The sequence below is a fragment of the Pangasianodon hypophthalmus genome, chromosome 9 (assembly GCF_027358585.1).
Source record: "Pangasianodon hypophthalmus isolate fPanHyp1 chromosome 9, fPanHyp1.pri, whole genome shotgun sequence".
Classification (NCBI taxonomy): domain Eukaryota; kingdom Metazoa; phylum Chordata; class Actinopteri; order Siluriformes; family Pangasiidae; genus Pangasianodon; species Pangasianodon hypophthalmus.
Genome location: NC_069718.1, coordinates 23,664,969 through 23,687,881, shown reverse-complemented (window position 1 = coordinate 23,687,881; position 22,913 = coordinate 23,664,969). Strand labels below are relative to the sequence as shown.

General features: G+C 36.7%; 1 protein-coding gene across 3 annotated transcripts in view; it reads left to right on the top strand.

Annotated features, from left to right (window-relative positions):
• Nucleotides 1–22,913, top strand: part of shisal1b (shisa like 1b) — a 38,511-nt gene that overhangs the window by 8,259 nt on the left and 7,339 nt on the right. Inside the window, exons 2-4 of one of the 3 annotated variants that reach the window (XM_026918874.3) lie at nucleotides 15,752–15,937; nucleotides 17,682–17,895; nucleotides 19,776–20,105. In XM_026918874.3, the coding sequence (XP_026774675.1) occupies nucleotides 15,853–15,937; nucleotides 17,682–17,895; nucleotides 19,776–20,105 (629 nt within the window). In that variant the 5' untranslated portion in view covers nucleotides 15,752–15,852. Of the gene's footprint in view, nucleotides 1–15,715; nucleotides 15,938–17,681; nucleotides 17,896–19,775; nucleotides 20,110–22,913 lie in introns of those variants that run through there. The other 2 variants (XM_026918873.3, XM_026918872.3) reach the window with 2 other exon arrangements.

Below are 22,913 nucleotides of genomic sequence, written 5' to 3'. Positions count from 1 at the left end.
AGACTTTTTTTTATATGAAGACCCATACAGGAAAGCCTAATTAAATTCAACTGATTAAAAATACAATAGGTCAGTGTTAATATCATATGTTGGTAAGAGTTTTCTTATTTCACTTACTTCAAACTGTTTTATTTTTCTAGCAAGATAATCAGCTCTTCCCTTAGGGTCAGAGTTAACCCACTGCCTGTCGTATGTAGGTTTTTTTTTTGGTTTTTGCTAATTAGTTGCATCTAGAAAACAGGTTGTAATAGGTAAATAAATATGTTTTCTCATGAAATTGCACAAAATAGAAACAAAATATTCATCCTCAAATATCAATTGAAACTACAGGAAAACCCTGTTGAAAAATATGTTCCAAACTAAATTGTAATAAAGAACTGTATGTACTTTATATAAATCATGATCTGAGTATAAAGGACAGAAAGAACCACTGAAAATCATATCACACGCAGATGCACAACATGATTTCTGGTTGCACCATGTGATATTTTAAAGTTCACTCAAATTTAACAGGCACCACCAAAGAATTGACCGCTGAAGCAAAACCAGACTTCATCCCATCAAAGTATGTTATAAAATATATAATAAAAATATAAATGTAATTTAATTTTCACTGTTTTCTTGATGCCATCATATGAGAGCCACATATGGCAACTATAGAGCAATACTTACAAAATCTAAAATGTTCTAAATGTTTCCAAGGATAATTGGCATGGTGATCTATCATGTCAGTTTTTTGTCATTGAATTCAATATAAAAGTTTCAAAATGGGCTTTTTATGATGGTTGCACCAAATGATGTTTTGTAAAATGCACAACCTTGGACAACTTTTTTAGTATCGTATGAAAGAGTGCTAATGGTCATATAGTCGAAATACATGATATTTTGACTTTTCTAATGAATGAAATAAAGGCCCAGCTGCAAAGTAGGAAAAAACATGGATGCCTCCATGAAAGCATATGTTTCCAACAAGCTAACCAGTGAACATTAGTGCTCTTCAGTTCATCATGTACTTATTTTCTGAAAACTGTATGGCCATTGTTATAGATTTAATTAACTAATGTGTCTATGTTGATTGATCTAAAGCAGGGGTGTTTAAGCTTATCCAAAATGGGCCGGTGTGGCTGCGGGGTTTCTTTACAGCCAAATTGAAGGCACCCTTGATAGTTGGTTGAAGACTAAGATGAACTGATTAAACAAGTGAAATGAAGTGTGGTTTCTGCTTGGTTGGAATGAAAGATTGCAGCGACTCTTGTCCTTTCTGGATAAGATTGAAGAACTCTGATCTAAAATAAATACTACTTTAAACCCATTTAAAGTAGTGAAGTGATATTTTGTATACTGTTGATGGTGTGAGTGGGTTGAGGAGACCTTCCCCACTTTCTGAGTAGGAATTCCAAGTTGAGTGGGCGTTTTCTTTTTTTCCTAATTGGACACAAGAAATTTTGAGTTGCAGGCTTTAGTTAAAATGCAGCATGAGTCTCTGACTCTTTTTATAATAGCAAAAATGAAACTGACACATGAAATAGCATTCATCAGATACCATATCTGCTCTCCATCTTTGGAGCTATTAAGAGCCATAGACAGGAAAAATAACAAATTACATGTAGTATTTGTTTAGCAAAGGACACATACATATGAATGAATTATGAATTCATATTTATGAATTAAATGAATATGAATTATAAATATGACAAGAGAAGGCTTGTCATATTTATAACCGGTAGGAAATTTCCTCAGATACATGGCTGTTGAATATTTTAGCTTCTTCAGTGGTATACTGCAGAGGAAATTGGTTAAGTATTTATAACACACACACCCAGTCAAGGACAGCATAGAGATAGCAACAAACCTGATCAGCACTCTTAAATACATTGTGAGAATAAAATATTTACTCCAACCTCACTTTCAATGTGCATTATGCACCTCGTTCTGGAAGTAACATGTATATTGCATGCTAAAGGTACACCCTGTTCAACTTGACACAGGCTGTGAAATTAGCACTTATGTTGTAGGGTGATACCGTTGTATCACACAAACTGTAAAAGAAAAAATGAGTTTGGGAAATATTAACTGGGTGTTTGCACTAAGCCTTAATCTTTAGAGTGCTGTTAGGGAGAAATTTTAGCCCCTGGAGAGTCTATGCATGCTTGTGTGGCTTTAATTCAGTTATCCACTGTAATTATTTTGGCTGCCAGATGTTATTTGTCCATAGGGGACCATATTTTTTTTTTCTAATATATGAAAAACTCATATAAATGTGAGAAATGCCCTGAGATGGTGCTTTAGTATGGACAGACTACAGTATATGTTATTTTTTATTGTTTTAAGAGTTTATAGTAAATTTGTTACTTGTACTTTCTATAAATTTACTGTAAAATAAGGTTCATTTGCATTTATCACAGAATATCAGTTTGATTAGAAAGTTTCATTAGTAATAGTATAATTTAACAACTCTTTTGACAACATTCTCCGTTCTCGGTATTCCTCGGTATTTAGAAAACAGCAGGTGGAATTATAGCACCAATGATTATTCAGTTTGATAGTTTGATACACTAAACCATGCTGTATGAAAACATGGCCTGAATTCTGTAGTTATGTTAAGTGTTTTAAGAGGACTGATCTTATTGCTACATCACCTCAAACTGAAATCAGCTCTTCCAAAACTTACCAATGCTAAGCAAACACAATATAAGAATTTGTTTTGGCAAAATTTCAAAAGTGGCTTCCACGCTTGATAGGATTTGTGATGATCAGTGAACTGTTTTTGTTTCAAAAAGCCAGTCCAAGAAACACGCTTTCTTTCTTTCTTTCTTTCTTTCTCGATTAATGCATAGATTAAGGTTAAGAGATGTGAATGGAGAACATCCACTGTGTTATGTTATGTTATGTTATGTTATGTTATGTTATGTTATGTTATGTTATGTTATGTTATGTTACGTTACGTATCCATCCTGTATCAACCTCTGCCTGAGGTGACCTTTAACCCAGGAATGATGGCATGGTTATTTGAGGCACTAATGTTACTCACATGCTCTCCACTTAAGTGTTATTTGCTGAACAAGGAATGCCAGTGAAAAATTAAAATATATGTCATACAGACCCCAGCAGCAGAGCAGCTTCATTGGGTCCATTTTAAAGTTCACCTGGTCTGATTTATCTGATCTGTTTTATTATTATGCAAGGCACCCCCTTGGACATGCCAGTCACCCAAGGCGATTACAGACAGACTTTAGCATCTCACCAAATTCAGAGAAAGACAGATACTGAAGGACAGCAAATACTATGCTGTAACCGTAGGTTATACTCAGCTTATTTATTTAGAATAAGACTGTATGTTCAAATGTAAGGATTTTCATGATAAGACAGACAAATAAGAGAAAGCTGTTTGTCAACATGGTACATTATCCTTCAGTCTGATTCCTTCGTTAGTGAGATGAGCTTTAACAGACAACAGAGCAGAAAACCTCAGCAGAAGCTTATAATCAGATCATTTGCCTCCATCCACTCGCCCTGTAACTAACTTCATTTGGATCCTGCTGTGTGTTGGCCCCACATGTTCTCCCTGAAGCCTGAATAGCAATGACTGTCATTAAGCCTATCACACCTATCAAACCCTGCTACTGCTGGTTACTATAATAATAATTTTTAAAAAGTAATCAAAACTCAACTCAAAGCTAATCATCCAATTAAAAAAAATTCATTCACTGATAATGTACTACTGTTGATTATAAAGACAACCTTGCCCCCCCATGCCAAAATGACACCATGGATTGAATCCTTCTTAAACGAATAAGCTAAATTAAGACTGTTACAGCCATCACATCACACATCACACAAGACTATGTGATTGGTTACCTCAGACAGAATGAATGTTTTTCCCCTCATTATCCATAGGGAACTAGCATTACACACTGAAAAAACAACTTGGCAGTGATATGTGAGAATAAAATGCAGGTACCTGCATCTCTCACATAAGCCATCAGTGTCTTCTCTCAGTTTTTCTACCATGAAGCTGGAAACGAGGTCACCGTATAATTCTGATAATGCTCGACGTCTTGAAATGTACTATTCATTTGATTCATTTAAAAATACAATCTCTATGACAGGAGTGCAGTGCCGTGCACATAGAATATTAATCATACAAATTGCACATGCACTTTTTGGAGGATGAGCAATATTTACAGCTTATGCCAGAGGGAGATTTGATAACCCAAAGTGCCAGCAACACAAGCTCATAATGAGATCCACTCAGAAAAGAAACGGAGAAAATGCATCATATTGTAACACCCAACAGCGTAATAAATGTTTGCAAAATCAAGGTTTTTATTTATAACGTGTAAATAACTAGATTAGGGTAGTGCTTTTATCCAAATCACTGAAACATTCGGATTTCCTGCTCACTTCTCACGTGTCAAATATAAAGACAAATCATTATTCAAGAATTTAAGAAACCTATGATCCTCGCTACTGTTATAATACTTATATTTATAGTAAAACTGTAAACCTAATTCTAAATAGCTAATATCTAAAAAAAAAGGTGTCCTTGAAGTCCACTTTAGACTTTCTTTAGGTGGCATGGGCTAAAGCAAGGGTCGCCCACATCGAAATGTGCATGGTTCCACTGAGGGTGTGTTTTTTCTCAGGGAGTTTAAATCCTAATACACAGACAGACTTACAGTTAGTTTTAACCACTGTTCTGCAATAACTTAATCATATACTATATAGAACATGGATCAATCAGATCCAAACTCCAACATTTACACCACTAGCTTACTTACTACCTAATATACTGGTGATCTTGTGCCTTTTCAAGACAATTTTACATGTTTTGAAATCTGATCAGCTATGCATGATTAGCAGAATAATTTTCAAGCTAGCAAGACAGGTGCAGACTAGATACAACTGTATTTCAGCAATAACATATGAAAGACTGGTAAAATTGTACAATGACACATTTTTACATGCATTTTAGTCTATAAATATTTGCTCTGCTGTGTATTCAAGCACATATAAGTATGTTAGCTAGCCATGTTATCGTCTAGATTACCTTGCTCATAGGCATCTGATTTTGGTGTATAAGTTACCTTAAGTGTACAATTTTCTAACAGAAGAACTGACAATGTTCCTGAAAGGAATAGGGATATAACTTATTTCAAATACATTATTCAGATTGAACCGATAATATGTTCTAAACTAATATAAATACAGATACAACTAGGAGACACACTTTTAATTTTGTCTGAAAGCTTGCCAGAAAGGACATCTGTTTGAGACCAAATCCCACAGGTGATGCAGGCTTGTAGGACAAAGAAATTTCATGTTCAGTAATGTGAAAGTGCAGCAGTCTTTACTAACTGCCTGGTCAGGCTCACGCTGATTTAAATTATGCTACTAGATTATATTTACACTCACTGAGTACTTTATTAGGATCACTATACTAATACTGGGTAGGGGCTCCCTTTGTTCTCAAAACAGCCTCAGTTCTTTCTTTGGAAACATTCCTTTGAGATTCTGGTCCACGTTGGCATGATTGCATCACACAATTCCTGCAGATTTTTCAGGTGCACTTTAATGCTGCGAATCTCCTGTTCTACCACATCCCAAAGGAGTTCTATTAGATTCAGATCCTGTGACTGGGAAGGCCACCGAAGAACATTAATATTATTGTCATGTTCATGAAACCAGGAGTCATGAGACGACTTTTGCTTTGTGACATGGTGTATTATCATGCTGGAAGTAGCCATTTAGAAGATTGGTAAATTGTGGCCATGAAGGGATGCACGTGGTCAGCAACAAATAGGCTGTGGCATTCAAGCGATGATCGATTGGTATTAATGGGCCCAAAATGTGCCAATAAAACATCCCCACACCATTACACCACCTGTACCACACAAGGCAGGTTGGGTCCATGGATTCATGCTGTTGGTGCCAAATTCTGACCCTACCATCTGCGTCCCTCGGCAGAAATCGAGATTCATCAGACCAGGCTACATTTTTCCAGTCTTCAACTGTCCAGTGTTGGTGAGCCTGTGCCCACTGCAGCCTCAGCTTTCTGTTCTTGGCTGATAGAATTGGATCCCAACATGGGCTTCTGCTGTTGTAGCCCATCCCCATCAAGGTTTGACATGTTGTACATTTTGAGATGCTTTTCTGCTCACCACAATTATACAGAGTGGTTATGTGAGTTACTGTAGCCTTTCAGTTAGCTCGAACCAGTCTGGACATTCTCCATTGACCTCTCTCATCAACAAGGCATTTTTGTCCATAGAACTGCCGTTCACTGGATGTTTTTTCTTTATTGCACCATTCTGAGTAAACTCTAGAGACTGTTGTGTGTGAAAATCCCAGGAGATCAGCAGTTACAGAAATACTCAAACCAGCTTGCCTGGCACCAACAATCATGCCACAGTCAAAATCGCTGAGATCACATTTTTTCCCCCATGCTGATGGTTGATGTGAACATTACCCGAAGCTGCTGGCCCATACCTGCATTATTTTATGTATTGTACTGCTGCCACATGATTGGCTGATTAGATAAGTGCATGAATGAGTAGGTGTCCAGGTGTTCCTAATAAAGTGCTCAGTGAGTGTATATGTTTATATTATAGGTTTATATCTTGGAAAATAGAACCAACTAAATTCATTAGAAAATACTGTGTGGATGGTACAAACAACAACAACAAAAAAAAAAAAACTGAGTGAACAGGATTGAAAAAAAAACCCTGAACATATCTCTAGCTGAATTAATTATGAGCTTGGGTGATGTAGCAATGTCAGAGGCAGAATTCCAACACCATGCTGACAGTGAGTACGAATGCATTTGGAACAGACAATAGAATTGGTTACTTACTTTACACAATAAATTGTGCTGTATGTAGGTTTCCTCTCTTTCTTTCTATATGTTGTAGCATATATTGTACTTATTGTACTTACTTGTCTATGCTCTTGCCCTGTATGTGTGTGTGTGTGTGTGTGTGTGTGTGTGTTTGCGCGTGTGTGCATGTATCATGTTCTTTTACATGAGCAGCTTACTCTACCCTTGCCACAAGCATTTCAGTGTACATAAGTCCTGGCATACTGTGCAAATGATAAATAAACCTGACTTGACTTGAGAATAGGAGATGCACAACTGTTTTTTTTTTTTTTTCTTTTTTTTTTAAGAAAGCTTCATGCAATGGGCTCTAAGTTCATTAACGTGATATGAGTCAACTAGGAGACACACTATTTTGCTTTTTTTTTTTGGTCTGTTTTCAGCCGTTTGCCCTGTCTAAACACTGCCTTATTTAGTTCCAAAATAAAACCATATTTCTACCATATTTCTGTAGAAACTGGCCTGAAATTCACAAATGAAATATGCTTTTATTTACAGAGCCATGCTCCATATCACCCACGCAGACCATGCACTGTGCACAAGGCAGCATATCTCTGCCGGGGTCTCCAAAAATGAATCATTTATTTAATTTAAAAAATATCAACTTGTACTTTCCTTATGCATGTTTTCGTAGTTCTTAAATGGGAATATTCCATCGTTAAAAGAAAACTTTCCTGGAAAATGATATGGGCATTATAATGAAATGCCACTTAAACGACACCACTGCCACCCAGCTTCTTAGTAAATTCTAATAGCATATCCAGTGAACTTTTCTGACCTTTCTGAAATGCAACAAACTCAGAAATGAGTAAATTTAGCAAATCTGATAAAATGTTATTAGCTGGCTAATGTTAGAAAGACAAACAACAGTTTCCTTATTTCAGAAAGACTAATCGCTGTTTTGAAAGAGAGCTAGCTAGCTTTCTATCTAACAGTCAAGTTTGATAGAAAACTTTCCAGAAAGGTTCACTGGGCATCTGGGTGAGGTTCTTTATAAACTCAAGTGAAATAGCTGAGGATCTACGTCTATAGGTTCAGATGTTGAATAAAGTTTTGCTCTACAAATTGCTATTTGTTGTTTTATTTTGTGAATGAAATGGCTTCTTCTTCTAGCTGCCCTGTTCTATTAGTAGACTCTTCTATTGAGAACACTTCTATTTCTGCCCTCACTGTTAGCCAGCAGCCCTTGAACTACCCAACCTGACACCAGAGCTAGACTGATATTGCAGGCATCAGTTTTGCCAAGTCTGACCCCTTTGTAGTTGCTAAGTACACACTGGCCAAGTTATTATGGAGGGACAACAGTAAAGACAGGCAGAGTTGCAGTGGGTAACACTGCTGCCTCACATCTCCAGATCCTCTGTTACTGTCTGTGTGGAGTTTTGCATGTTCTCCTTGGGTTCATCTGGGTTTTGTCCATGTTCTTTGGTTTTATTCCACCTCCCCAAAACGTGTTGGTAGGTGGATTCTCAAAGTTGCCCCTAGGTGTGAATTAGTGTGCAAATGGACTGGAGTCTCATCCAGGATGTATTCCCACCTCACACGCAGTGCTCTGGATTATGAATGAATGAATGAATGAATGAACAGCAAAAACTTGATGGATGCACAGAATAAGCTGCCATGGACTATTAATTTGGCAACCCCGCTAAGCAATGTGGGGTGAACCTACTTTGTGCAGCACCAAATAGATAATCCTGGAGTAAAGCCTATTCGCAAACACACACATTCCCTTTCACTCATTATTCTGATTTCTGCAGAATGTTGTCTATATGAAATGAGGCAAACAATTGTACCTTGCTGTCACAATCAGGCCTAACATGGGTGATGGTATTGGGTCAGTTTCAGCCAGCTACAGTTAAGGTTTCATATTCGCTGTCTAGAATGTGTCTCTTAACCATACAGACTTGCTCAAGTAAGGAATAACATACAACAGATATAGCTGTTATACGAAAATAATGCACGCTGAAGTCTGGAGTGAAGTCTGGAGTATGTTATTCCGCTTATACCACGCTGATTTCCACAAGATTACAATGTTTCATTTATTCATGAACAACATGCCATGCTTTTTACCAGTGGTTTATGGTTAGAATCTTGTAGAATGTCCGAGAGACAAATTAGTTCCTGTTTTCACCTATGTTATATCTTTGACAAACAGTCGTTCCCTCACCAGCTTCTCTCTCTCTCTCTCTCACTCTCTCTCTCTCTTGCTCTCTCTCTCTCTCTCTCTTGCTCTCTCTCACTCTCAAAAAAGCAGCCTGACATTTTACAGAGATACCAGAAAAGCTCCTCTTTCCTGAAGTCTTTCCCATGCTGAGAAATTTTGACTGTAACAAAGTGCTTACAATCGAGTCTCCTTTCATAAATTTTAAATAAATGTCTCCGAAAAATGTCACCACATCAACAATGATAGGTTTTTCTTTGATAATAAACAACATGTTTTTAAATCTATTTCTTATTAGTCTTAGATTATGTGGTGTTTGCCTTACAAGTCCCTGTATATGATCTCTTATTATAGAAACAATAATACATTAGAGCAAGCACATTAATATTAACCATTAATAGTAATCATTCATGTTACAGCCTGAACTACTTTCCGAGCCATGCTGTTATATGAAAATACGATAGAGTTATGCTTATTCTGTACCAGGAGTTTAACAGAAAATCAGTTAAAGTGAAAAAGGATTTTGACATAATGGGGATAGGCGAGTTATATCCCTTAACAGTTACAGTGCAAAACTTCTATATGTCTTTTTCTTATTATGAGAAAAATAAAGCATATATAACACTAAGCAGTTAAACTAAATATGAAACGTAATTGATGTCTGCACATGTTCTCAGATAACTTGTGTTAGAAATATATAAAAGCATGCAGTTGAAGTGTTTCTAATCTACTTTTTTGTCTTGCTACTGAAGTAATTAAGGACGTAAACAGCCAAGACCACAACTAAACAGTGTATTACTGGGAGAAGGTTCTACAGGGCCTGGTTACCATGGTGATAATTAAGGGAACACAGAGCCAAGGCTGATAGCAGACAAAGAAGAAGAAGAAGAAGAAGAAGAAGAAGAAGAAGAAGGAAATATTAACCCAATTAAAATTGTACATGCAAATGAAATAGGAAAAGTGCGAAAGGATACTACAAAGATAAATTACTTCACAGTATTTTGCAAAAAAGGGCCAAGCCAATATAATATGAAGCTTTTAATGGTCTTAACAGCAAATCATTGGTCAGAAAATGAGCAAGAATTTAACAGATGCACTCCTGAGAGCTCCTGTGCCACCATTTGCTTGATTACTTTTGCTGCAGTGAACTGTTTATGGAAAAGCTAGAAACAGGGAAATTCACTTATATAGTCTTCTTGTATGCAAAAGTGAAATTATGATAATGATTAAAATATTTGATGTAAAATTCAAACTAACACATGTCTGGGTGTACAAAATTTTCCAAAAATATCTTCTGGGATGTTTTTTTCTTAAAAGATTAGTGATTATTTAGTTCTCTGCCACACCTGATGCAGCTCATCAAGGGCCACAAGGCTTAAACATTTAAAGAAATCAAAGGGAAAAGCTTCTCATACTAACTTCCTTTATCTATTTGTTTAATTTCTTTACCAATGATTTGTTGTTACGACCATTTACAGCTTAATATTTTGCCACTGGGGCAAATGGGCTTGGCCTATTTTTCTTTGCCCAGGAGTGAATACTGCAGTGCCAATAAAAACAGAAAAGTAACAGGGTACAGATAAGTGGACTGGACAAGGACAATGAGAAGGTAACACAATGACTAGTGTGTAGTCAAAGGAGAACAATAACCCTAGCTTGTTTATAGTCCTATTACAGTTATATTCTGCTCAGATCACTGTAAGCAAAATGGATAAGTAAAAATATACATATGTAAAACAAAATAAAAATACATAAATAATGATCACTGCAAGATCACTGTGTTACTAATTATAAAATATCTTTCCTAACTTGTTAAAAAATAATGGATTTTTGAAAGCATTGAAGAATAAGTTAGAAAAAATGTGTGTTCCTGTGTGAATTTTTATGGTAAAAACACACAGCAGCAACTTAGCAATTTCAGCCCTAAAAAATTCCCTTACCATTTTCTTCCGCTGTTGAGAGGAAAGAGTATATAAGCATATAAAAACCTAATATTAGGAACTAATTGGCTAATAATTAGAATGTCATACCAAGGCTGACCACAAGCTGAAGCTAACTTTGTTTTTGTTTCCCCTTTGTTGGACCAGTGAAAAACATGTGGAGAGCTAATTGGCTAATTTGCTACAATACAGTCCAAGGTACCAGCCTAAGGCTATGAAAGACTGGGGAAAAACTTCACATTTTGTGCGCACAACTGGAATAACATGCAAATTGTTAGCTCACAAGTCATTTTTTCACCTGGGTAATGGAATTTTTTTTTTTTTTTTTTTTTTTGCACATTTACTTCCAGGCCTTCCAGAAGGACTACTCCCCCACTAGTGAAATAAAATCACAAATGAGGTCAAGTTGAAAATGTTATTATTATTATTATTAGGGGGCCAAGCACCAAAGGTGCATAGGCACCCTATTCTTATTCTATGTTTTCTTCTTCTTCTTCTTCTTCTTCTGTCTATGATAGCCCAGAGAACCGTCCAATAAAAAGTGGTGAAATTTGGCACACTGATTGGGGAGGGTCTAAGGAACATTCTGACCAAATTTGGGCCTAGTGTTGCCAACAATCTAGCACCACCATCGAGTCATATTTGGGCCTAATTTGGAAGTACATTTATGGTCATAACTTTTGAATTGTGTGTCCAAAATTTAAATGCCAGGCATCTCTGGATTTCCTGGGTCAAGATGAGTTCAATGCACCCTATGACATCAGTTTTTAGATTAGATTAGTCTAATAGTTAGATTTTCCACCATCTTGGATTTAGTCAAAACAGTTTTTTTTCGCTATTCCTCCTACAAATTTTATCCAGTCATCACCAAATTTGGCATATGTCATCTTCAGACAAGCCTCACAAAAATTATCAAAAGAATTTTGAATAGTCAAAAGGGCCAACGAATCGGATGCGAAGCCACCAAACAGGAAGTGAGGCTGTATCTCAGCAATGACTTTGCGCATTGACACAAAACTTTGTAGGCATCTTCAGGACCATGACATGAGGCTATGCAACAAATTTTGTGGTAGCGCCACCTACTGGTCAAAAGTTACAATAACATGCCCAAAATGCTTACATCTAAGTGCCATTTTTGCTACTTCTCCTCCAAAATTTGTCCAGTCTTCACAAGATTTGTCAAACATCATCTTGAGATCTGTCTCAAAAAAAGCTTTCTAAAGAACTTTGATATTCAACCCTGTTCTCCTGTAACACACTGGCAAATGCAAAAAACAGGATGTGAGAGTGTATCTCAGCAATGCATCTAAATATCATCACAAAACTTGATAATTATCTTCAGCACCATACCCTGAATATACCCAAGAAGTTTTGTGACTGCATCACCTTGTCGTTAAGAACTATAACAACTTTCATTTTTTTCCCTATATTATTTGAAGAGCTTGTGATAAACGACTTTGTGCCCTGACACAAAACTTTGTAGGCATCTTCAGGACCATGACCTGAGGCTATGCAACAAATTTTGTGCCAGTGCCATTTATTGGTCAAAAGTAAGTGCCATCTAACTGCCATTTTTGCTACTCCTCCTCCAAATTTTGTCCAATCTTCACCACATTTGGCTCACATCATCTTGACACCTGTCTTAACAATGCTGCAGCAATGCCACCCTGCTGCCCATTTGTTCATCTAGATCTTTCCTCCTACACTCAGAGAATTCCACCACTGTCCGTGGTCAAAACATACACATCATGATCGAAAGTACAACTGATTCTTAAATCCCTTTGCTTAAAGTTATGTCTCTGCTTTCCTGTCATTGCTTAGGCAAAAATTGTAGCGTGTCTGTGAATGTGTGACTCACTGAGTCTGGGTGCTTGGCCCCTGAAAATACTGTTTGCAGCTTTAATTATTATTATTATTATTATTATTATTATTATTATTATTATCAGTAGTAGTAGTAGTATTTATTACTACTTAGATTTCCCTTATTTTAATTTTTTTAGAAATCTTTCACAGAAATTTTAATTTAAATAGGCATTAATTTATTATCTTTGTAATTCAATGTATAATTACTCCAGCTGAAATGTTAACAGAAAAGCTGTTAAACTAGCCGTTAAAATTTTTTTACATTATTTCTTTAATGAATGTATTAAGGTTTCTGTGTTCTTGAACCCTTCCCAGACATTGCCCTCAGTAAGAGAAAATACTGTTATATAAATAACTAAAACTGTTAATACAGCAGTGTTGTAGGTACATTTATAAACATTATGTAAAAATGTTCTCAGAACACCCCGAAGCTTGACAGATTGAATGTTCAATATAACCAGATGTTCCTAGAACCGTTTAGAAATGTGCTAAAATTATTAGCTGGGAAGGAGCAGTTCATGGCATCTTTCTCTTTCTTTCTATCTCTGCCTAGTTACTGTGCCACTGCTGTTCAACTATTAGACTGTTTTTAATAAAAACCCAGGGCTGCCTTAGACTCATTTTTCCTGTCACATCTCTCGCCTGACTAATGCAACATCTGTTAGGAATTTTTGTCTCTCTTTCTCTTGCTGTGTGTGTGTGTGTGCTGTGCATTTGTTAGTGGGTGTCTGCTTCAGTAGATCTGACACTTTAACACACAGAACTGTCTGCATTTGCAGCCAAAGCTGTGCTCCGATATGTGTTAAAGGTTAATTCATATTCAGTATGTGTAATGGAATTACCACACTCCATATTACACTCCTGGGCAAAAAAGGGGCCCACAATTGCAAAATATTAAACAAATAATAAAGGAAGTTAGTATGGGAGCTTTTCCCTTTGATTTCTTTAAATGTTTAAGCCTTGGGGCCCTTGATGAGCTGCATCAGGTGTTGCAGATAACCAAATAATGACTAATCTTTAAGAAAAAAAAATCCCAGAAAATATTTTTGGAAAATTTTGTACACCTAGACATGTGTTAGTTTGAATTTTACACCCAACATTTTAATCATTATCATGATTTTACCTTTGTGAACAAGAAGACTATATAAGTGAATTCCCCTGTTTCTAGGTTTTCCCCAAACAAACAGTTCACTGCAGCAAAAGGAAATGAGCAAATAGAGGCACAGGAGCTCTCAGGAGTGCATCTGTTTCATTCCTGCTCATTTTCTGACCAATGATTTGTTGTTAAGATCATTAAAAGCTTCATATTTGCCATTTTGGGCTTGGCCCATTTTTCCTTTTTTTGCCCAGGAGTGTACATTTGCTGTTTCATATGCCTTGCTCCTGAGTTTATTCCTAAGTCAGAAAAAAAGAAAACACAAAAAATTAAAACACTACAGTATTATTAGTGTATACACAAAACCCATTTTCATTATGTGTGAATAAAAGAGGTTGTTGTTTAACAGGCATCCAGGAGAGAACACTATCCTTTATCTTAAAGATAAAGATATGTATAGCAAATTAAGGGAGAAAAAATCGCCAGAAACATTTCTTTACACCTACAATGCTTTAGTACATGTTTTATCGGGTCTAAAATAATGAGCACAATAGTGCCTGTAAACACAAGAGGAAAAAAAGATAGGGACCAAAAACTTGCTATTTTTAAGTCTAAGCATTCAGTTGTGTTCCAAGAACAGTTACTGCTCTGATGGGAAATTCATGAATGCTCCAAACAGTGTGAATTTGTACCTAATCTCAAGCTGAATCCAACATCATTTCATATACCAAATCATAATGTATTATTTAGAATCAAAATACATATACGAGATGCTACCACAGAGGTAGTGAAGAGCTTCCTGTTTCCTTTATAGTGAGGATAAGAAGGATGTTCATAACTTACTGCTATGCACTTACTCTCCCTCTTATTAGTCACAGCTATAAGAGGTCAAGTTGATGTATGGACCTTAGACACAAGATAATCTAGGAAAGTTTTTAATGCACTTGACTTTGGGTTCTCAATGAGGACAGACCTACAAGAAGCAATGCGATTTAGACTAGAGGTTGCATATCAGTAGCACCCTACATTTCAGCTGTTGTTTTTCAGCTCTTCTGCATGATAAAATGCATTTACTCTAGATGGATTAGAAGCTCTCTTGGTCTTTCTGAACTCTGAATGCTCAAAATGCTAGGTTTGGTGACCCCTACTAGACTGAAATCAGCAGGCTTAATAGCAGAGGCAAGAACTGAGGTAGACACTTTGAATTACAGTACTGTTTCTCTCTGAATGTGTTCGTGAAAACGACCACACTTATACACAGTACTGATGCCCTTTGCTAAAACACAAGGCTGCATGCATGAGGTTAGGTGCATTTCATTTTTCATTTGATAAAGGAATGTTAAATGAGCATTTTTATGTACTTCATAATATGTGGAAAAGTCTTTAATGATATTTCACGACTCATGAGTGAATCAAAATGTTGATCACAAAGATGTGAGTATGTATTCGACCACACACACACACACACACACACACACACACACACACACACACACTATTTATATGCATGTTTATTCACCTCCTCATGCCTATGTCATTTTTTGTCTGCAGTCGATTGTTGTTACTGTTTTTCAACCTATTTCATATGCTGCTATTTATTTCTTTACTCTTTATATCCTGATGTGTTGAGGTGCTGAGACCTGACAAGAATTTTACTCCTTATGCTACACTATGGATGTAACAAATCAAACTCGTGAATGTTGAATCTTGAAATCTTGAGTCTGTAGGAAGAATTGGACAGAATTCAATATCTTTTTGCACACAACTGCCTTGGACTTTAGATCCATCCTGACCAGCTGGATCGTCTGTTCTGACAGGTGGCCTGTCAGATTGCTGCAGCCATGACAACATCAGCTGGACACGAAACATGATGTCTGAGCTCAGCTGAAGCTGCCCATCCTCCTCCGGCCATCCTCTCATGGGGGAGGACAAAAAGATGAGTGTCATTAGATGTCGGTCCTTCAACCTTTTGGCCGTCATCTTGCTCCTATTTTCCTCTGCAGGTAAGACTATTAGATGGTCACTCCAGAATGACTGACACCCTTGAAGAGAATGAACAAAAATGAGTGTATGCAATAAATATTACAATATTCTACTCAAACAAGTCTTTATCCAAGCTGTTGGAGAAACTATTTACCTTTCTTCTAACAGCAGAATTAATTGAAAAAAAAAATTAAATAATTTTCACACAAAAATGTGGTAATAATATTGACACCTCTAAAGATTATTTAAAATAAATTTGCACTAAATGCAATAAATTTTTATCGTTGGAAAAAACATTCTATACATATAAATTATGAAGTTGCATATATGTAAACTTTTTTCAATACAAAAACAATGCACTCTTTTTTATACAACAAACAAACAAATTTGCCAGAAAAATACCCATGATCATACTGAATTTTATTTTTGAAAAAACAAAACAAACTTGTTAATGTAAAACTAGTGCCCATATCACTTATTGCTTGTGATTTAAAATCTATACCCAGATTTCTGTAAAGCTGCTTTGTGATGATGTCTGTTGTCCCTATACAAATACAGCTATACAAAGCTAAACAAGGGTGCCAATAATTCTGGAGTTTATGTCTGTATGTGTCTCACTGGGGCATTTGTGTGAGCATAGCTTCTTGGAGCAACCCAATGCCTTACCCTAATCTTTATGCTTCATAGTATTATCCACTTGTAAACATAAGGAGACTTGGTAACTAAATAAAGTTTTTTTTTTTTTTTTGTCCATCAATGAGATCGCTACTAATTAGGAAAGACTGGACACGACAAAATCCATTGTAGAATGAATATGAATGCATGGAAGGAAGGAAACATGCCCCCTGAGTGTGAAACCCCCCTGAGTTTCAAAAGCACACTGTATTCATTACACATCAGATTTAACCTTATCCAACCATATTGAATGAGTTATTAATATATATTTTTTAAGTGTGGTGCATGTTTGGCTTTATTTTATAAAAAATGCTGAGTCTTAACTTGGTATGAAGCAGGGTTTTATAAAATGTTTAGATAGAATGACATCAACTTTTAAATCTAGGTTATTTGCCAAATTATAGAAGGTTATTTTATTTTATTTTTTTTATTTGAGGATCTATCGAAAAGCTTGTGTCTTTTTTAGTCGAATTAGAAGATAAGGCTTCTCTGTACATTTTCTTTGACGTAGCTCAGGTGCAGCACATGAAAGAGAGCAGGTGCTGCAGCACTTTCATCCGAGTGGTAATTACTTGAGTTCCCCTGGCTTTCTATACTTATGATTTTCTCATCTCATTGTACGTCTGGATCCACTGACACGTCTTAGCAGTTGAAGGGGTTAATCTTTTGATTTTGACACAGTTCTCTTTATTAAATAGATAAAATTTCACATTGTGCCTAGATGTGAAATTTTGCGTTTTGTTAAAAAGCTCCATCAACCTGTCAGACACATACAGGCTGGATGCAAATGCAGGGCTTATTTAAAACATTTGAGGTTGACAAGATTTCAAATTCATAAGATGAAACAGTCCCAAATCAGGAGATCAGCAAACAGACTAGACAAGACAGGGACAGAATCGAAAAAACATACCCAAACCAAGATAGAGCCAAACCAAGATAACAATCACGGAACAAGCAGGATCTAATGCCTAATTATAGGTCTGAATTATTGATGGAAGTATGTGTGATTACGAACAGGTGATGTTCAGGATATAATGGGTCATGTGCTGTGATGTAGCATAACCCTACTTTAAATTCTGTTTCCTGCAGCTCTCTCGGCTCATTTTCGGGTGTGTGAACCCTACACTGACCACAAGGGTCGGTATCATTTTGGATTTCACTGTCCTCGCCTGTCAGACAACAAGACCTACATGTTCTGCTGTCACCACAACAACACTGCCTTCAAGTACTGCTGCAATGACACTGAGTTTCAAACCATCATGCAGGTCAACCTTACAACCACTTTGGATGGGTTTTCACACAAGTAAGTCAATTAATGTGAGAAGAAAACTTCATATGTTTGCCTCTTACTCGCCACATAAGCTTGTTTATTTGGTTGTTAATATACTTGAGAGTTTTGATGTGCGTATGTGAATTTCTGTTTAAAAACCACGCGCACCATCCATTTAAAGGATGTTTCCCACTATTTACATGATTTTTCATCATTATTTTTTCCCCCAACATGATGATTTTAATATTAGTATAAGCTAACATGGGATAACACATTTTCAGTGACATTAAGCTGTCTCTACCTTGCTGTTGAACACAGCACTGTTCTGTTCTTCCTACCAAGAACACAGCAAATAGCAAAGGCTCCAGATGGATGGTGGAGCAAGTAACTGACATTTAGATTGCATGAGGCATAGATAGAGGGATTATCAGCCTGGCACCCACCCGTGCAGCCCACACAGATAGAAAAGCAAGATTATGTGATAAACCTGGACCTCGAAAGAGTCTGATATTTTTTGCTGCTCTTGGAACAGCATCTCATTTCCTACGCAGACTTTGCCGTTGAAATGAAGCTGCAAATTTTCTGAGATGAACAATGTCAAATCCAAGTCATGTCTGCTTTTTTAAAACGCTGAATTAAGTAATGCTGCCCTCATGCATTCCTTCGCCTTTCACCCAATGAAGTTATTATCACAGTTTAGCAAGGCTAGAAGTTGTTCTTGTCTACCACTCAGTATGTCTCCTTTATTAATGGTCATGCCAGATTGAGCTCACCTACTGTGCTCTCAGGCATTATAAAGGCATTGTGTGAGGAAAGGAAACCTGGTGAGAAGCCATTTCATTCACATTTGCGGTCAGCAGGACATAGCCAGTGATATTTATCATTGCCCTTATTTAAAAAAAAAAAAAAAAAAAGACCACAGCCACTCACAATCAGCTCAGCAGTGGAGACTATTTGTCAAAGCAAGCTCATGCATAACAATCCAGTAATGTGATATTTAAAAGAGAAAAAGTGGTTTTGTCTACAGACTGGTAGACTGGGATTGAATGAACATATTAAGGAAGAAAACCAAATACACATAAAAGCCAGAAATGTTTTAAAATGACTTTGCGAAAGGACTTGCTTCTACATCTATCATATTTTATTATCAATATTTTCCAATTTGTCTGGTCAGTAATTGGAAACGTGGACACTTTTGTGCACAAACATACACACTTTTAAGTTGATCAGACATTTTCAAAAATACCCATCAGCTATATACAGAATATAAAAATATAAGGGGATGCTTTTGCAAAGCCTTAATATCAGTGCCACTAAAAGAAAGCAACTGTGAATTTACTAATGAGAAAACAGTAGTGGTTTCCACTGGCAATAGCTATAAATTATTAAAAATATATATAAAATCAAGTAGGTAATTATTCTGCCTGTAATATGTGATACAAAATCATTTGTAGCAACTTAAATTTGTGCAACTTGTTTGTTATTCATTCAAGACTGTCTAAATCTAAAATGATCATTCATTCATTCATTCATTATTCAGTATCTGCTTTATCCTGGTTGGGGTTGCTGGGTTTGTCACAGGAGCACTGGACACGGGGAGGAACGTACCCTCGATGGGACTAAATGATTACTTTCACTTTTAAAAATCCTAAAAATTTCTTCAAGTACTGCTCGCTCCAAATGCTGCACTGACTGGGATTTGGCAAGAACATAGTTTGTCAAAGCCAAAAATATATCTATATATATTGCTGCAGGCAGCTAAAATAAGTAAACAAAAATAATCAAAGCCCTCTCTACCAAGGCAACCAGACATTTTATACCAGCTGTAGGCCTTGAAGGTCCTGATTTATTACCATTACCGAACAGACACACCATACTTTGTCATACCTTATGTCCTCTGTGTTTTATCTCAGTAACTACACAGCACTGGTTGGAGTGTGGATTTATGGCTTTTTCGTCATGGTGCTGCTGGCACTGGACTTCCTCTACTACTCAGCCATAAACTACGAAGTGTTCAGGGTGTACCTGGAGAAGTGGGGGCTAGGGGGACGCTGGCTGAAGCAAGCTCGCAGTCAATGGCAAAGGCCTGAGCAGGAGGAGAGTCAGGGGCAGCTTTCTCATCCTGGAGCTCCAGCAGGATTATCACACTACCAACAACCACACTATCACTCCCAGCCCAGACACAGCCTGAAGCCAGAGGCCCAGAGTCCGACACACACTGCACACAACACATCAATCGCCTGGTGAGTGCAAAAGTTTAGTGTACGCTAGATTTCAGTCAAGCTTTCTGAAGAGATTTTTAAATGTCTTGCAATTAATTTGAGTCACAAAATAATAAACAGTATTTTGACAAAATAGTGACAAAATAATATACATTTCTTTTTACATTTTTGCAAATTTTTGATAGATAACTATCAAGTTTCCTTTTCTAGGCTATCACTGATGTTGATTAAAAAGCAGACAAATACCCTAAAGCAAGCAAAAAATGTTTTATATTATTTCTGTCACTACAGAAAATAAGCTAAAAAGAAAACCCAGTGGATTGTCAATTAAAATATGTCTCAGATCCATTGATGATTTTTATGTTGACTAAGCAAAGCTGGCAGAGTTTTCTCCAATATTAAGTGGAAAGGTACAGAATGACTTTTTAACCAGGAAGTTTTACCATATTAGCTTTTTGATGAATTAATGAATTGATGCGGTGACAGCCAATCTGTCTGGAAAGGTCACCTCAGGGTGCTATACAACTGCTCCTGCATCTTCTGAACCTTTACTGTAGCTCTGTGATAAATTATAAGATGATTTTAACCAAGGGAAGACACTCAAATCGACAGTCAAACAGAGACAAACAATAATGCGCACATGGGGAGAGAGACACATGTTCTCGTGGCATGATAGCACTGGTAAGAAACAGATGTTCAGATGCTCATACACAGATGAAACATCTGTGTATGTGTGTGTGTGTCATATATATGTATGTGTATATATACAGATTGCTTCACTCAAACTTATACGTTTATGAACTAGTTTCCTGCAGCTCTCTCAGCTCAATGCAGGATCATTCTAATTCCTTTCATTCAAAGCAGTTTATGGATCTATTTTGTTTGGCAGTGTTTAAAGAAGGGTTTTCATAGAGTACTATGACTGCTTACATCCATCTCTCATGCAGATGTCATTGTTACCTTTCCAAGTACTCCTTTTTGTGACAGTTCTTCATAGACACAAACCTTATGTCAACATATTGCTTTGAATTAAGTTGTCTGTTTGAGGTCATTGGAGACAGTCTAATCCATTCCTCAGGGACCATTAGGGAAATTAATAGAACTGGCCCCAACCCTGAAGAAAACATCTGCTGATTGGGGTCAAGACTTGCAAGATAGGTCACTGACTAAAATATAACCTAATGTCTTATGTTATTCTTTATGATGTACTTGGGAATTGAAGCAAGCGACTTAGTTGGGCCAGAGTATGCTAAGCCAATGTGACGTCTCTGTATAGGAGTGCTATGAGCCTTTCTTTTCTTTTCCTGGTATGGGTATGGCATGAGAAAGCACTAGAAATAGCTTTACATGGCAAGTTTCTGTGTATTGTGTCATTTGGATAACAAGAGGCAACCCCTGGGAATGTTAACAGGAAGCAGGATTATTCTGCTGTTTATTAGTTGCATTGTGCTCCATCAACACACCACTTGTGTGAAGTAAAATTAATGGGAACTGAAGCCTTCGTGAAAACACTATGTGTAATCTTACATACAGGCTAATTGCACTGGTTGTTGTTGTTGGTGGTGGTGGTGGTGTTATTGTAATGGTTGTTGTGGTTGCTGGTGGTGTTGTGTGTGTGTGTGTGTGTGTGTGTCCATCTTCTAAAAAGAGAAAAACTTACCTAAGGACATTATATGAGATCCTTCAGAGGCTTTTACTTAACTATAAATACTCGATAAGTATAAATGTGGTTCTATGAACTGCCACCAGGATACCTCCTTGTACACAGCTCGTCTCTAAATAATCCCTATGAATTGGAGTCACTCCTCATACAGTGACATGTCATAGGAGGGACTGAGTGTCCAGCTCTTGTATACACCATGATGATGTCTTTCCTCTGTGGAAAATAAGCAGTTAACTTGTGACACCACACCACTCCTCAGAATATCCTGCTTCTCCAGCAGTGCTTGGGTGCCTTTTGCAGAAAGTGTGTTTTATACATTTGCATGGCAGTGGTGGCTCAGTGGATAACAGCTCTGTGTTACTGATCAGCAGGTTGGGGTTCAAGCCACAACACAGCCAAGCTGCCATTGTTGGGCCCTTGAGCAAGGCCCTTAACCCTCTCTGCTCCAGGGGCACCATGTCATAGCTGACCCTGCACTCTGACCCCGACTTCCTAACAAGCTGGGATATGTGAAGAAAGAATTTCACTGTACTGTATTTCTCCTATTTTGCAGTTATTTTGTGTTCCACTGATACTGAGTACATATTACAAAATAATATAAACACAGCCGAATTGGTTTAATGTCATATGTCTCGTCCCCTGTCTCTTGGGCCTGTTATCTCACTCCCCACATTCTCAGCTCTTTCCCTGACTTACTGACTGCTGGAACTGAGAATACAATTAAAAAAAATATTTATTTTCATTTCCTCCTATTGTTGACTGTAATAATTTCACATCAAATTAATATTTACATTACTAGTTGCATTACTATGTATGCATTTATATGCATTTATATGCAGTCAAGGCATTTATTTAGAGTTCTAATGAATTACATGTTTCAGCTTCATAAAAAAAAGATTAAACCTATGTAGTGCAAAAAATATCTTAGCAAGAGATGATACCTTGAATAAAGGAAATGTTATCAAATATTTCTCATTATGAGATTATTACATTAAAAAAACACCATTAAGCCTATTTCTAGATTTTTTTTCTAGATATTTTTTCAATCTTAAAGTTGCCTTTTTCGCTGATAATTTTGCTTCTTTCTAGAAATAAATGCTCAAAATAAGCTGCCATTAGAATCAGAAAATTTCAAGCATGAAAGGAGTAAAAAATATCTACAAATA